General features: G+C 40.4%; 1 protein-coding gene across 1 annotated transcript in view; it reads left to right on the forward strand.

Moving 5' to 3' along the window:
• KIFAP3 (kinesin associated protein 3) overlaps positions 1–12,068 on the forward strand; it is a 1,290,910-nt gene that overhangs the window by 1,046,207 nt on the left and 232,635 nt on the right. Inside the window, exon 16 of the mRNA XM_078686865.1 lies at positions 8,545–8,643. Coding sequence (XP_078542991.1) covers positions 8,545–8,643 — 99 coding nt within the window. The remainder of the gene's footprint in view (positions 1–8,544; positions 8,644–12,068) is intronic.

The raw sequence follows: 12,068 nt of genomic DNA on the forward strand, positions 1-12,068 counted from the left end.
CAACACATATATGTTTGTAGTACTCATTGTTTTTGACCAAATACAACGTTGCTTTTTTGACTTTCCTAACATCCACTAAATCTTGCCAGATTTTCTTACTCTTTGTCAGAACCCCATTAACTAGAATAACCAGAGGTTCCTCTCCCACTTTCTCTACACCAATTGTATCAATATTTTCCTTGAAATCTAGAGGCAAATAAACAACTCTTCCCTTTAATCCTCTCTGTAAATCTGAAGGAGGCAATTTCCCTATCTTAGGCTCCATGCGAACAATTGCCTGAAAAGGATGGACACATTGAATCAAAATAGACTCATATGTACTTAAATCCATCAATTCAGGAGGAATGTCTACCAACTCAAGATTATTATGAACAGCTCTAGCAGGCATTCTGTTTTGATTTAATTTATTATAACAATATTTACAAATACGCTGATCAGAACTCAAATCAAAAGAATTCTCCACCCACAAATAAGTTGCAAAATCCTTCCACTCATAATTATTTATCTTTTCACTTTTTACGTATAAATCAACTAATCTAGTTTGATGCTTATAATGAGTTCGTCGACAACACACACAAGTAAAATTAGGCCTTTCACTTGATTTCACCTTAAACCTGGTAATTTCCTGGTCAAACTTTTCTGTACTTGAAATCTGTACATTGTCTTCCACATTACCTTGAATTTCTGTGTCAATTTCTACACTGTCCTCTTTTTCACCAAAATAACAAATCTCAATTTCTTCACAAATCTTCTTCACATCTAATTCAGTTCCATGCAAAAGAGCACTGTTTAATTGTTTAAGCTTAAGTGCTGGACTTTTTGCATAATACAACCTTCTCACTAATTTCCTCATTTTGTTATGATGCACTGCTAACATCCTAAAATGATGAAAAACACTCTGACAGACTTTTCTAGAAAGACAAGCCAGTGAATGCCCTTGCAAACCTGTGTTTTCTCTCACTCTGCAAGGATCTAAGTCTTGCAACATCTCCATTTTCTTACTACATGCACGTAAGAAATTACGAAACAAATTGATTGAATCCTGTCGCACACTACAAATACTACTACACTTCCAAGTGTACACTGGACCCTTAGTACGTCTCCCTAAAACTTCATCAGTTAACACCTCTTCTGCTTCTCTAGGCACAAGTTTCTCTTTTTCAATCGGACAACCGTCTTTCACCTCATATGCTCGACCACTGGTGTCAACTGCATGCACTAAATCATTCTCCTGGAAGTAACTCTCCTCATTAAAAAGTGGTTCACAACTTGAACTGTGCATCCATTCTCCAGAAAAAAACTTTACAAAAATGAGTCCGATTAATTACTCTTTTGCATCTACTGTTTGATTTGAAAACATCAATTGTCTTGTTAAGTATCCTAATTCTATTGATTATTAAAATAAATAATTTTTTCTTAACTTCAAAAGCCTGATCAACAATCTTCTCTACACTTTTCTTTTTCTTATAAAAAACAGCTCTCTGTTTACCTTTCCTAATGTTTTTTAACAAATTTAAAACCACCCTATTGCGAAACATTCATTTACGAATGTCCCTAAATTGATTCTGCCTTCTATTCCTATACATATTATTCTCTCCTGCTCCAGTAGTAACATTTTTGGGGGGCCTCTCCTTCCTTTTCAAATTTGCTCTCTCCTTCTCTTTATCCGCATTCTGACCAACATTTTTTTTTGATCTACATATGTTCCGTAAGAAAGACTTAGTTGTCTTACCAGGAGCTTTTTTCCTGTTTTTTGAAGTGTTTGTTGTAGAGGAGTACTGTCATTCCGTTGCTGTTTTTGATTTTTTCCGCTTGGCATCTTTTCTTCTCCTCTGCCTTGAGGGCATATTTCCTTACTATTGAAATCTTGATTTCAATCTGTGGTAAAGAAAAAAATAACACATTATAGACAACTATTACCAAACAACAAAGCAATGACAATAAGCAAACGATATAAACACTAGTAAATCAGGAAGAGGATGTAAGAGAAAGTATGACTTACAAATTGCTGTAAAAAAGAGAGAGAGGGGATAAATTAGAGACAGGGTGTAAGAGAATGTAAGTCAAAGAAAGAGTGTAACAGAGTGTAACACAGAGTCAGGATGTAAAAAGGAATAATTCGGAGAGAGGGTGTTAGAAGGGGACAAGTGGAAAAATAGAGTAAGTCAGGGAGAGAATATAATAGAGACTAATACATTGTTAATAATCCTTGGTAAAGAAATGTTAGTGCATAAAGGAATTGTATTTTCTAAATGAGTGAGGTTTCAGTAGTGTAATCAAATGCTTATACATATGACCTAGGCTCTGTTTTGTAAATGTTATTTCAAAAAAAGATTTCAGGCACATGAATTGGTTTTACATTATTGACAAGGATTAGACAGTATCTGCATGATTAAAAAAATATATTAGCACATTTCACAATCATGTTACCTGTGTTTCCTCAGATTAGTAAGCAGATTGTGCAGATGAGGTGAGGCCTGTCCAGGGGTGCAAAGGAGGTGAGGCCTGTGTCCATGAGTGCAGTGGAGAGGACTGACCTCCTCTGACCCTTGGACAAGCCTTACCTCATCTGTGTCCTCTGGACAGGCCTCAATGTATTGGGTATAATTGATGGTAACTGGGTGCAGATGAGGTGACGCGTGTCCAGGGGTGTAAATAAGCTGAGGCCTGTCTAAGGATGCAGATGAGTTGAGGTCTATTCAGGGTTGCAGATGAGGTGACGATTGTCCAGGGGTGCAGAGGAGGTGAGGCCTGTATTGAAGAGTGTAGTGGAAGAGAGGTCTGTCTAGGGGTACAAAGGAGGTGAGGCCTGTGTCTAAGAGTGCAGTGGAGGATAGGCTTCATGAAGTCTAGTCCACTGCCCTCTTAGACACAGGCCTCACCACCTATGCTCCCTAGGAAAGGCCTCTCTCCCACTACAGTCTTGAACACAGGCCTCACCTCCTCTGTACCTCTGGACATGCCTCACCTCATCTGCACAATCTACTTCCTAATCTGAGGTAACACAGGTGACATCATTGTGAAAGGTTCAAATATATTTATTTAATCATGCAGACACTATTTATTCCTTCCAAAAAATCTAAAAGCCATTGATTTGCCCCAAAATCGTTTTTCAAATAACATTTTAGAAACAGAGCGCAGGTCCTATGTACAAGCATTCAATTTCACTACTGAAACCTCACTATTTCACAAAATACAAATCCTCTATCTTGCAAATGTTGATACCAAGCATTATCAAAAAACATGACACAAACCAACAGCAAAGAAACTCCATGTGCTTCCTAGTATGAGGTAACACAGGTGACATCATTGTAAAAGGTTCAAATTTATATCTTTAATCATGCAGACACTATTTATTCCTTCTCAAAAATGTAAAAGCCATTAATTTTCCCCAAAATCGTTTTTCACATCACATTTAAGAAACACAGCACATGTCCTATGTACAAGCATTCAATTTCACTACTGAAACCTCACTATTTCTCAAAATACAAATCCTCTATCTTGCAAATGTTGATACCAAGCATTATCAAAAAACATGACACAAACCAACAGCAAAGAAACTCAATGTGCTTCCTAATCTGAGGTAACACAGGTGACATCATTGTGAAAGGTTCAAATATATTTATTTAATCATGCAGACACTATTTTAATCACAAGTGATTTTGTCTGGAACTTCAAATGTTCTTCCTTTTTGGTCTTTAGATTTTTGCCCACCTTGAAAGCTTTACAGACCATGCATTTAGTGAAGCCCTTTTCTCGTTTTTCCAGCCATGTTGCAGGTTTTGCATATTTAAAATGACTGTTGACCAATGTATCCTGAATCAATAGCGCTTTTCTATAGGAGATTAGTGGTCTGTCTCCAATAATACAACCAATGTCATGATCCTTCTTAAGTACACTCCAGTACTTTATCACAGCTTTCCGAATTTTGAAGCTTTCTTTGGAGTATGTTAAGATTAGTCGAGGTTTATCATCGTCCTTTGTTTTTGCTTCATATTTGTTCTTAAAAATGAGTGTGTCAGTTCTTATTTTCGATCTGGCTCTTGATTCTCCCTGAACAATGTCGCTGTTTCTGTATCCACGTTTGGTGAAGCGGGTCTTTGTTTTCTGCGAATTTTTTCTCCCTTTCACCCTGGTTGGAGCAGTTTCTTTTCATTCGCAAAAAATCGCCATAGGGGATGCTCTGCTTGAGCGACTGCGGATGGAAACTCGTGCCATGGAGGACACTGTTAGTTGAAGTTTTCTTGCAAAAGACTGTAGTTTCTAAATTGTTGATACTTATCTATACTTTGGTGTCCAAATAGTCAATTTCCTTTTTTTGGATGTTGTAAGTGAATTTTAGACCAACTTCGTTCTGGTTCAGGATTGCTATGTACTCTGAGTTTTAGTTTTGGACCCCTCCATAACAGGAAGAGGTCGTTGAGGAATCGCAACCATAGCACGACATCGGTCGTATATTGTTCGTTTTCTTCTCACCAAGCTATGTTTTTCTCCCACCATCCCATGGTGAGAAGGAAACGCCCATGGCACATCCACATTTTTGAGAGTACATTTGCTTGTTAAAGAGAAAGATGTTATTTGTTAAGCAGAGTTTAATCATATCCAATAACATGTTGGTGTGTTGTAGCTCTCCTATGGGCCTTTGTTTAAAAAAGTATGTTATGGCTTTCAAACCTATGTCATGATTGATAGACGTATAAAGAGATACGACTTCGATTGTTTTTTTTGCTCCACTCTACCGAATTTTAGAAGAATTTACCGCACTCACCGGGGGGGGGGGGGAGGGGGGAGGCTTTTGCACAGATTATTTATTTTTGGCAAACCAGGATTTGGTTTGCCAAACCTGGTTTGCCAAAAATAAAGAATCTGTGCAAAAGCCTCCCCCCCCCCGTGAGTGCGGTAAATTCTTCGAAAATTCGGAAGAGGGGAGCGAAAATTGATAGCAGTTCGTCACGACCGCAGCAGCACCCGCCTGCGAGTGACTCGTTTGCACTAAGTGACAAGAGAGCCGAATATATATATATATATATATATATATATATATATATATATATATATATATATATATATATATATATATATATATATATATATATATATATATATATATATATATATATATATTCCAAAACTCCCCCTCACGAAGGAAAGACGAGTCGCACACTTGACTTTGCTGTTTGCAGGTATTTATTTCTTTGTTGAACAGCATGTGGCTTTTTCCTTATGCATTTCGTTCGTTCCACGAACTTCCTCAGAGGCGAGCCAACACCCAACACGCCGCCAGCAACCACTACCAAAATGCCTTTTAATCAATTACTCTTTCCGGTCCCCAGATGGACTTTTTATACATATTGCATTATGGGGCTTGTGGTGCTTAAGTGACATGTCCATTTTAAAAACCTCCAATGGGCGGTGTCCTTTAAACATGCTGCTACGGGTTTACACTCTCAGTAGTTCATCAATATTATTTTCGCAAAAAGTCAATTATTATCCTTCCCATTTTCAAGGCTGGATACATAGCCCTTACCAAAGACAGTCCTTGGTGGCACCTCGTTGCTCTTCGTGTTTCCACTGACCCACAATTCGGTTCACTTCGTGCAACGTCGTGGCGCTCTTTGGGTGGTGCGTTTACTCTACGGCGGAACCAAGCCGTTACATATATTCCAAAACTCCCCCTCACGAAGGAAAGACGAGTCGCACACTTGACTTTGCTATTTGCAGGTATTTATTTCTTTGTTGAACAGCATGTGGCTTTTTCCTTATGCATTTCGTTCGTTCCACAAACTTCCTCAGAGGCGAGCCAACACCCCGCCAGCAACCACTACCAAAATGCCTTTTAATCAATTACTCTTTCCGGTCCCCAGATGGACTTTTTATACATATTGCATTATGGGGCTTGTGGTGCTTAAGTGACATGTCCATTTTAAAATCCTCCAATGGGCGGTGTCCTTTAAACATGCTGCTACGGGTTTACACTCTCAGTAGTTCATCAATATTATTTTCGCAAAAAGTCAATTATTATCCTTCCCATTTTCAAGGCTGGATACATAGCCCTTACTAAAGACAGTCCTTGGTGGCACCTCGTTGCTCTTCGTGTTTCGTCGGACCCACAATTCGGTTCACTTCGTGCAACGTCGTGGCGCTCTTTGGGTGGTGCGTTTACTCTACGGCGGAACCAAGCCGTTACATATATTCCAAAACTCCCCCTCACGAAGGAAAGACGAGTCGCATATATATATATATATATATATATTTACTAGCGGGATCAAGGCGTAAAGCTGAAACGCTTTGCTCTGTGACTGCAAATAAAGAAGTTTTGCAACGTACCTCTGGTGTTGTCCGTATATCTTCTTAATTGAGAAGGTAGTGAGCTGCAATATATATATATATATATATATATATATATATATATATATATATATATATATATATATTGCCCGTAGGGTACCCTTTTTTCTACATCTCCACCTCTTTCCGCTGCTGCGAGGTCTGGTCCTAGGTCTCCGTGTTTCAAGGAGTATATCGGTGCTGTACTCGAGCTTGCCTTGTTCTGCGCGGCAGTGTCTCTTTTCAGTACGTTTAAGTGCACTTTGTTGCTTTTTCCTGCATCTTCGGCAATAAGGGTTCTCACAGTCGGAGGAGGTGGTTTGCAGATTTGAGGTTCTTTCAAATGTTAAGCCTGTTCCTCTTCACAGCTCCTATTGGCGCTTTTGGTGCCTCTGCTGCCACTCCCTTCGGATGTGTCTTTTTCATTGAGTGTCACTCTACTCTATGCCTGCTGTGCCTGTGGGACAGCTCCTCTGATGCGGGTTGTCCCAGGTGCTGCACCCTGCGTCCCTGTATTTTGTGGGTGAGTTCTCACCTTGGCTTTCAAGCTGCCTAGTTGGGCAGTCCTGTGCTCATTTTACCTACGCCACCTTGTAGTCTCCGCGGCTGTCTTCTCTGTGCATGTTTCGTTGTGGTCGGCATCAGCGTGCTTCAGCGTGATGCTGTTCACCCCTGTCGCCCCCTGTGGTGACTAGGTGTGCACTTGGCGTGTCTTTTTTTCCCGCCTGTACTTCTGAGGCGTTTGAGTTCCTACCTCTTGCTCTTCGCTCCTGGATGTGGCTTCTCTGGCCTCCCTTGCATGGGCTAGCCTGGTAGGCTCTGGTTGCATCTCTTCATGTTATCCTCTAGCGTTGGTTGGTGTCCACTTAGTTCACCATTGAGTTGAGAGTAGTCCTTCTTCCTCCCTTCGTTCTGGACTCTCTCTTCTGTTCTGGGATATGGCTAGTGCCGTTTCTGCATCTCATACGGGTATTGTGTCGCGCCATTCTGGCAGTTTGTGATGCCGTGTCTCCCGTTGTCTTGTGCTCTTCCGAGCTCTCTCTCTGTTGCCGGCTCAGTGCTTCGGGCACTTTCTGTTGTTCTATCGCAGACCCACCTCCACCCTTGGGATATGGCTGTGGTATCTATTCTAAGTTAGAGACATCTAGCCGCAGATTCCTTATCAGATGTACAAGTTACTTACCTTTGGTAACGATGTATCTGGTAGAGACGTTGTCTAGCCACAGATTCCTTAACGCCCACCCATCCTCCCCGTTCTGCAAGGACCTTGCCAGGTGGGCTTCTCCACTTGCCTCCTTTCAGTTGCCATTGGTTTTCTTTCAGGGGTGCTCACATTGTTGCGCCCCTTAAACAATTACCAAATGCGTCTTACTCCCGCCATGTGGCTTGTTTCCTGTAAGATGGTGCTTTTTGATTCACCTTCATCAGGAGATTCCTGCTGCCTTCAATCCCTCCTGCCTTCTCCAATGACTCAGGACTCTTGTCTCCTCTATATTCGTCTTCTTTGGAGATCTTTGGAGCTCTGTTGAGCTGTGCTTTAGTCTTCCTTTAATATAGGGGAAGTGTCAGTCTTTTCATCCTTCTTGCGGTGGATTGTTGTTCTTTCTGTGCTCCGTCCTTGTTGGACGACACGGTTCTATGTGGTAATAACAGTCTATCTTTGTCTGTTGAGCTATTCTTCCCTTGTTGCTCGTACTTTGGGAAGGGTCTACGCTTAGCTTTGCGAGGTTCTTGCTCACAGATTTGTTCCACTTTTGCTTTTTCACTTATATATAGATAGTGTCTGATACTGTCTTTTGTGATGGTGTTTTACACCATCCGCCTTTTTTGTTTTATGGATTTTTCATCCTTCGCACACTGTTCCCATACTTTCACAGTTTTGTTGGTGGCTCTGCGTTGTGCCGCGGAAAAGTTTCTCCGAAGAAAACTGACGTCAGCGTGCCAGGAGGGACTTATATGACCTCGCTGACGTCACGTACGTGGTCGACCTCCGGGCGGGCTCTTGTGGCGCCGGAGGATATTCTAAGTTAAGGAATCTGCGACCAGACAACGTCTCTACCAGATACATTGTTACCGAAGGTAAGTAACTCATACTATGAACATCATGTGCACATTTTGATGTGCTTAACACAGTGATTTCAAAGTAAGAATTGCTGAGAAGTTTTCAAAATGTGTTTTTACTTAAAGTAGCATGACTTATTACTTTTTATCTTGCAGCTCAGCAAGAGGATGATGAATTTGTCTGCCAAATCGTGTATGTTTTTTACCAGATGGTTTTTCACCAAGCCACCCGAGATGTCATTATTAAGGAAACACGTATCCTTTCAATTTTGTAATTGATAATACGATATATGAACATGTGCAACCTTCTGTTTTTGAAGGATACTTCTAACCTCAGATTCCTAACTTTTTTAATACACCCCAGGCATCAGTCTGGATCTGGAAAATCTTTAGCTGAACTACACCCCGGTTTGTTGTTGTTGTGCGGCAGGTGTACCCCCCCCCCCCCCCCCCATGCATACCGATGTCAGGTCCTTTCTTTCTGCACCACCAAACGCTTATCCAGAGCCACTCCTCGTTTCTTCACTAGACTGTTTTCTCTCATTTTTTTTTTTAAATAAAATGTTTTATTGGTCTTAGAGTAAACAATTAATATCAATTCATACTGGATAAACTTATTGAAAGAAACTGTCCAAATAGTCACAATTATAGTTAACAAATTCATACATGGGTTCGCAAAAATAATTAAAAGACTGACCAAGATTATATTATATTACGTTACAGGGATATAAACATATATAAGACCATTTCACCTTCCAATCAATCATTATCGACATTAAAAAAATCCTGTCTAAAATATTTCCAGCTTTTTGGAGCAGAGAGAGACCCCTTTCTTTAGCAAAAGCAAGCTCCAATTCATATATTTGATAAATAAGGGTACACCACTCTTAGTCATAAGCAGCCCTCCCTGAGATCCATGTTCTAGCATTACAGAGCCAGGCGAATTCCAGCATAATTGTAATACATTTCTGAGAGCCCCCACAAATTCATAATTAATTCACATCGTTTTCTCCTTAACCGATAAATTTACAGGCGAGCCCAAGATTAGTGACATATAATTCAACACCCCGTCCCATCCCAGAATTTTTATAAACAGGGGCAGAGTGCAAACGTGTAGGATATCGGCCGCAAAGGCACTTAGGACATCTTTTTCTGTCTGTTCTACCTGTCGGAGCAATTACTCCCCATTTTAAAATGACATCTGGGGTGTAGTATCAAAGACATAATATGCGCTGCTGTTGTAACTTAAAGTTAACAGAGTGTACTGAACGGTCTAGCAGATCTAAGGCCATCTGAATTTCTTCAGACAATACTTCAGACAATAAAAGTCTGCTTCATTTTGATGCTATTAATAGAGTATCTTCCACAACAAACTGTAGCAATGCTTGATACATCATGCTTGTAATGGGTTTGATACCAGGCTTGAAATAGTATGAAGAAAGATTGGACCTATTGATTTCCTGTGGTTGCTCAGTGCTCTTCCCCATGTAATCCCTCAGTTGAAGATATTTGAAGAAAGAATGGCGGGTAGTGCAAAATCATTCTGTAAAGCGGAAAAGGCTCTAAAGCCATCTGGATCAAATAATTGACCCATTGTTGTAATTCCACAATCTGCCCAGACTCTACAAGTTGATCCTGAGAAGAAAGGGGAAAATCAGGGTTGTCCCATTTCGGAGTGCCTTTGTTAATAAAGCCAACAGAGTATTTCTTACAGATCCCCTTCCAAATGGAGATAATAACTTTAAGTATCTTAAAGTACACCCTTTTATAGTAGTTGGGATCATTCATTCGAAAAAAAAAGACTAACATCTGCACCAAGAGCAAGCTGGTAGGAGAATGATGTTGAGTCCGTCTCCCCATAAATCAATAAACCGCTCAATCGTCCTGTAAAAGGGGCCCAAAAATAAAGCTTAAAATCTGGAAGTCCGAGCCCTCCTCTCTTACAGGAAGATTTCAAAAGACGGATGGCATGCATTGCCAGCCTGTGACCCCTACTAAAGCTACCAATTTCACATTTCAGTCTCTTGAAATAAGAATCCAAAATCCTCTGCGGATTTGCTCTAAAAAATAAATAGGCATTTTGGAAGATGATTCATTTTAATTATATTTATTTGTCCTAATATAGTAAGTGTTATCTTACTCCATGATTTAAATGTAGCAATAGTTGCAGCTAACAAAGTTTCGTAGTTTAGTTTAACTATATTAGAAACCACAGAGCAAAGCCTAACGCCTGGATAAACCGCTGAGGTAGTGTTCCCTGAAATTGGAGCATCAGGAGTAAAATTCAAAAGAACCTAAGGCGAAGATTTTTTCAAACCATTTAGCATCAGTATTAATGAGTGAAATGGGCCTATATGAGCCCAAATCCTCTGCCGGTTTCACCTTTTTTTAAAAAGACCACATTAGTTATGTACCAGCTTGCTGGGACCGGCTCTCCTGCCTGAATAAATTGAATAATAAAGACAAATTCCAAGCTCAATATATCTCTGAATAACAAAACTCCAGTGGGCATCGAGTCTCCTCCTCCAGCTTTACCCGAAGGCAGGGCCATTAATGCATCCTCAATTTCCAACCTTGAAATGTCTGACTGTAGGTCCTCTACCTGGTCCTCCGCCAGAGACTGAGATTGCAGTGTTAAATATATTCTATATATTTACATCAATCGAACTCCTGTGGCTGGCTGTGTAGCTTTTCATAAAACAGCGAGAATTGTTCCAGGATGAGAGTAGTATTTGTGTTGAGCTTCCCCTCTATTCCCTTGATGGCCTGAATTTTACCCTTATTTTGTTTTTCTGTAATTTGATATGCTAATACTCTGCCAACCCTTTCCTAATTCATACTGAAGACTCTTATATTTTACAAATCTATCAGCCATCTGCTCCCTCCTTTGGCTTCCAACACGGGACCGCATCTCTAGAAGTTGAGTAAATACTTCACATGCATCAGTAGCACCCTGTATAACTTTAAGTGCATGCAGTAATTCGAGGTGGCGGACTGTTTGATGTAGAGGATTAACTTCTTTGGTAGTGGCTCTATTTTGTTTGGCTACATATTGAAGCGTGATACCACAGACATATGCCTTCATAGTGTCCCATATTATTGAAGGCAAATCCGACCCTCTATTAGTAGTAAAAAAAAATCCCTAAGAGAACCGGAGATAAGATTAATATATTCGCTATTAGTCAATAAATGGCATGGGAAAGTAAACCTAGGAGTATTGGGCCCATCACAATTTAAATCCAGGGAAAATTGGAGGTAGATCACAATATGATCTGAGACTACCCGTGGACATAATGACAATTCCATAGTTTCAAGCCACATACACTTAAAAAAGACCATGTCACTGCCTTTCACATTGGGCAGACCATCACTTTGCCCACCTTCTTTCTGCCTCCGCATCCCTCGAAAGAGGAAGAGAGGCTCCACCGCCTGGACCTAAAACGTGTGCTTTCCTTTTATCTGGATCACATCAAAAAGTTCTGGGTGGATGACCAGCTCTTTTTTGACTACGTGGGTGCCAAGAAAGGTCGGGCCGCACACAAGCAGACTATCTCCAGATGGGTAGTTTTGTGTATTAAAGCCTGTATTCTTGGTTAATGCTTGTGAGGGTGGAAATAATATGTATTACCAGGATCCGTTCGATCTAAAGTCCACCAGGCATCGCAAATGGTTCTAGGTTT

This window comes from Lissotriton helveticus, chromosome 1_1 (assembly GCF_964261635.1).
Source record: "Lissotriton helveticus chromosome 1_1, aLisHel1.1, whole genome shotgun sequence".
Lineage (NCBI taxonomy): Eukaryota > Metazoa > Chordata > Amphibia > Caudata > Salamandridae > Lissotriton > Lissotriton helveticus.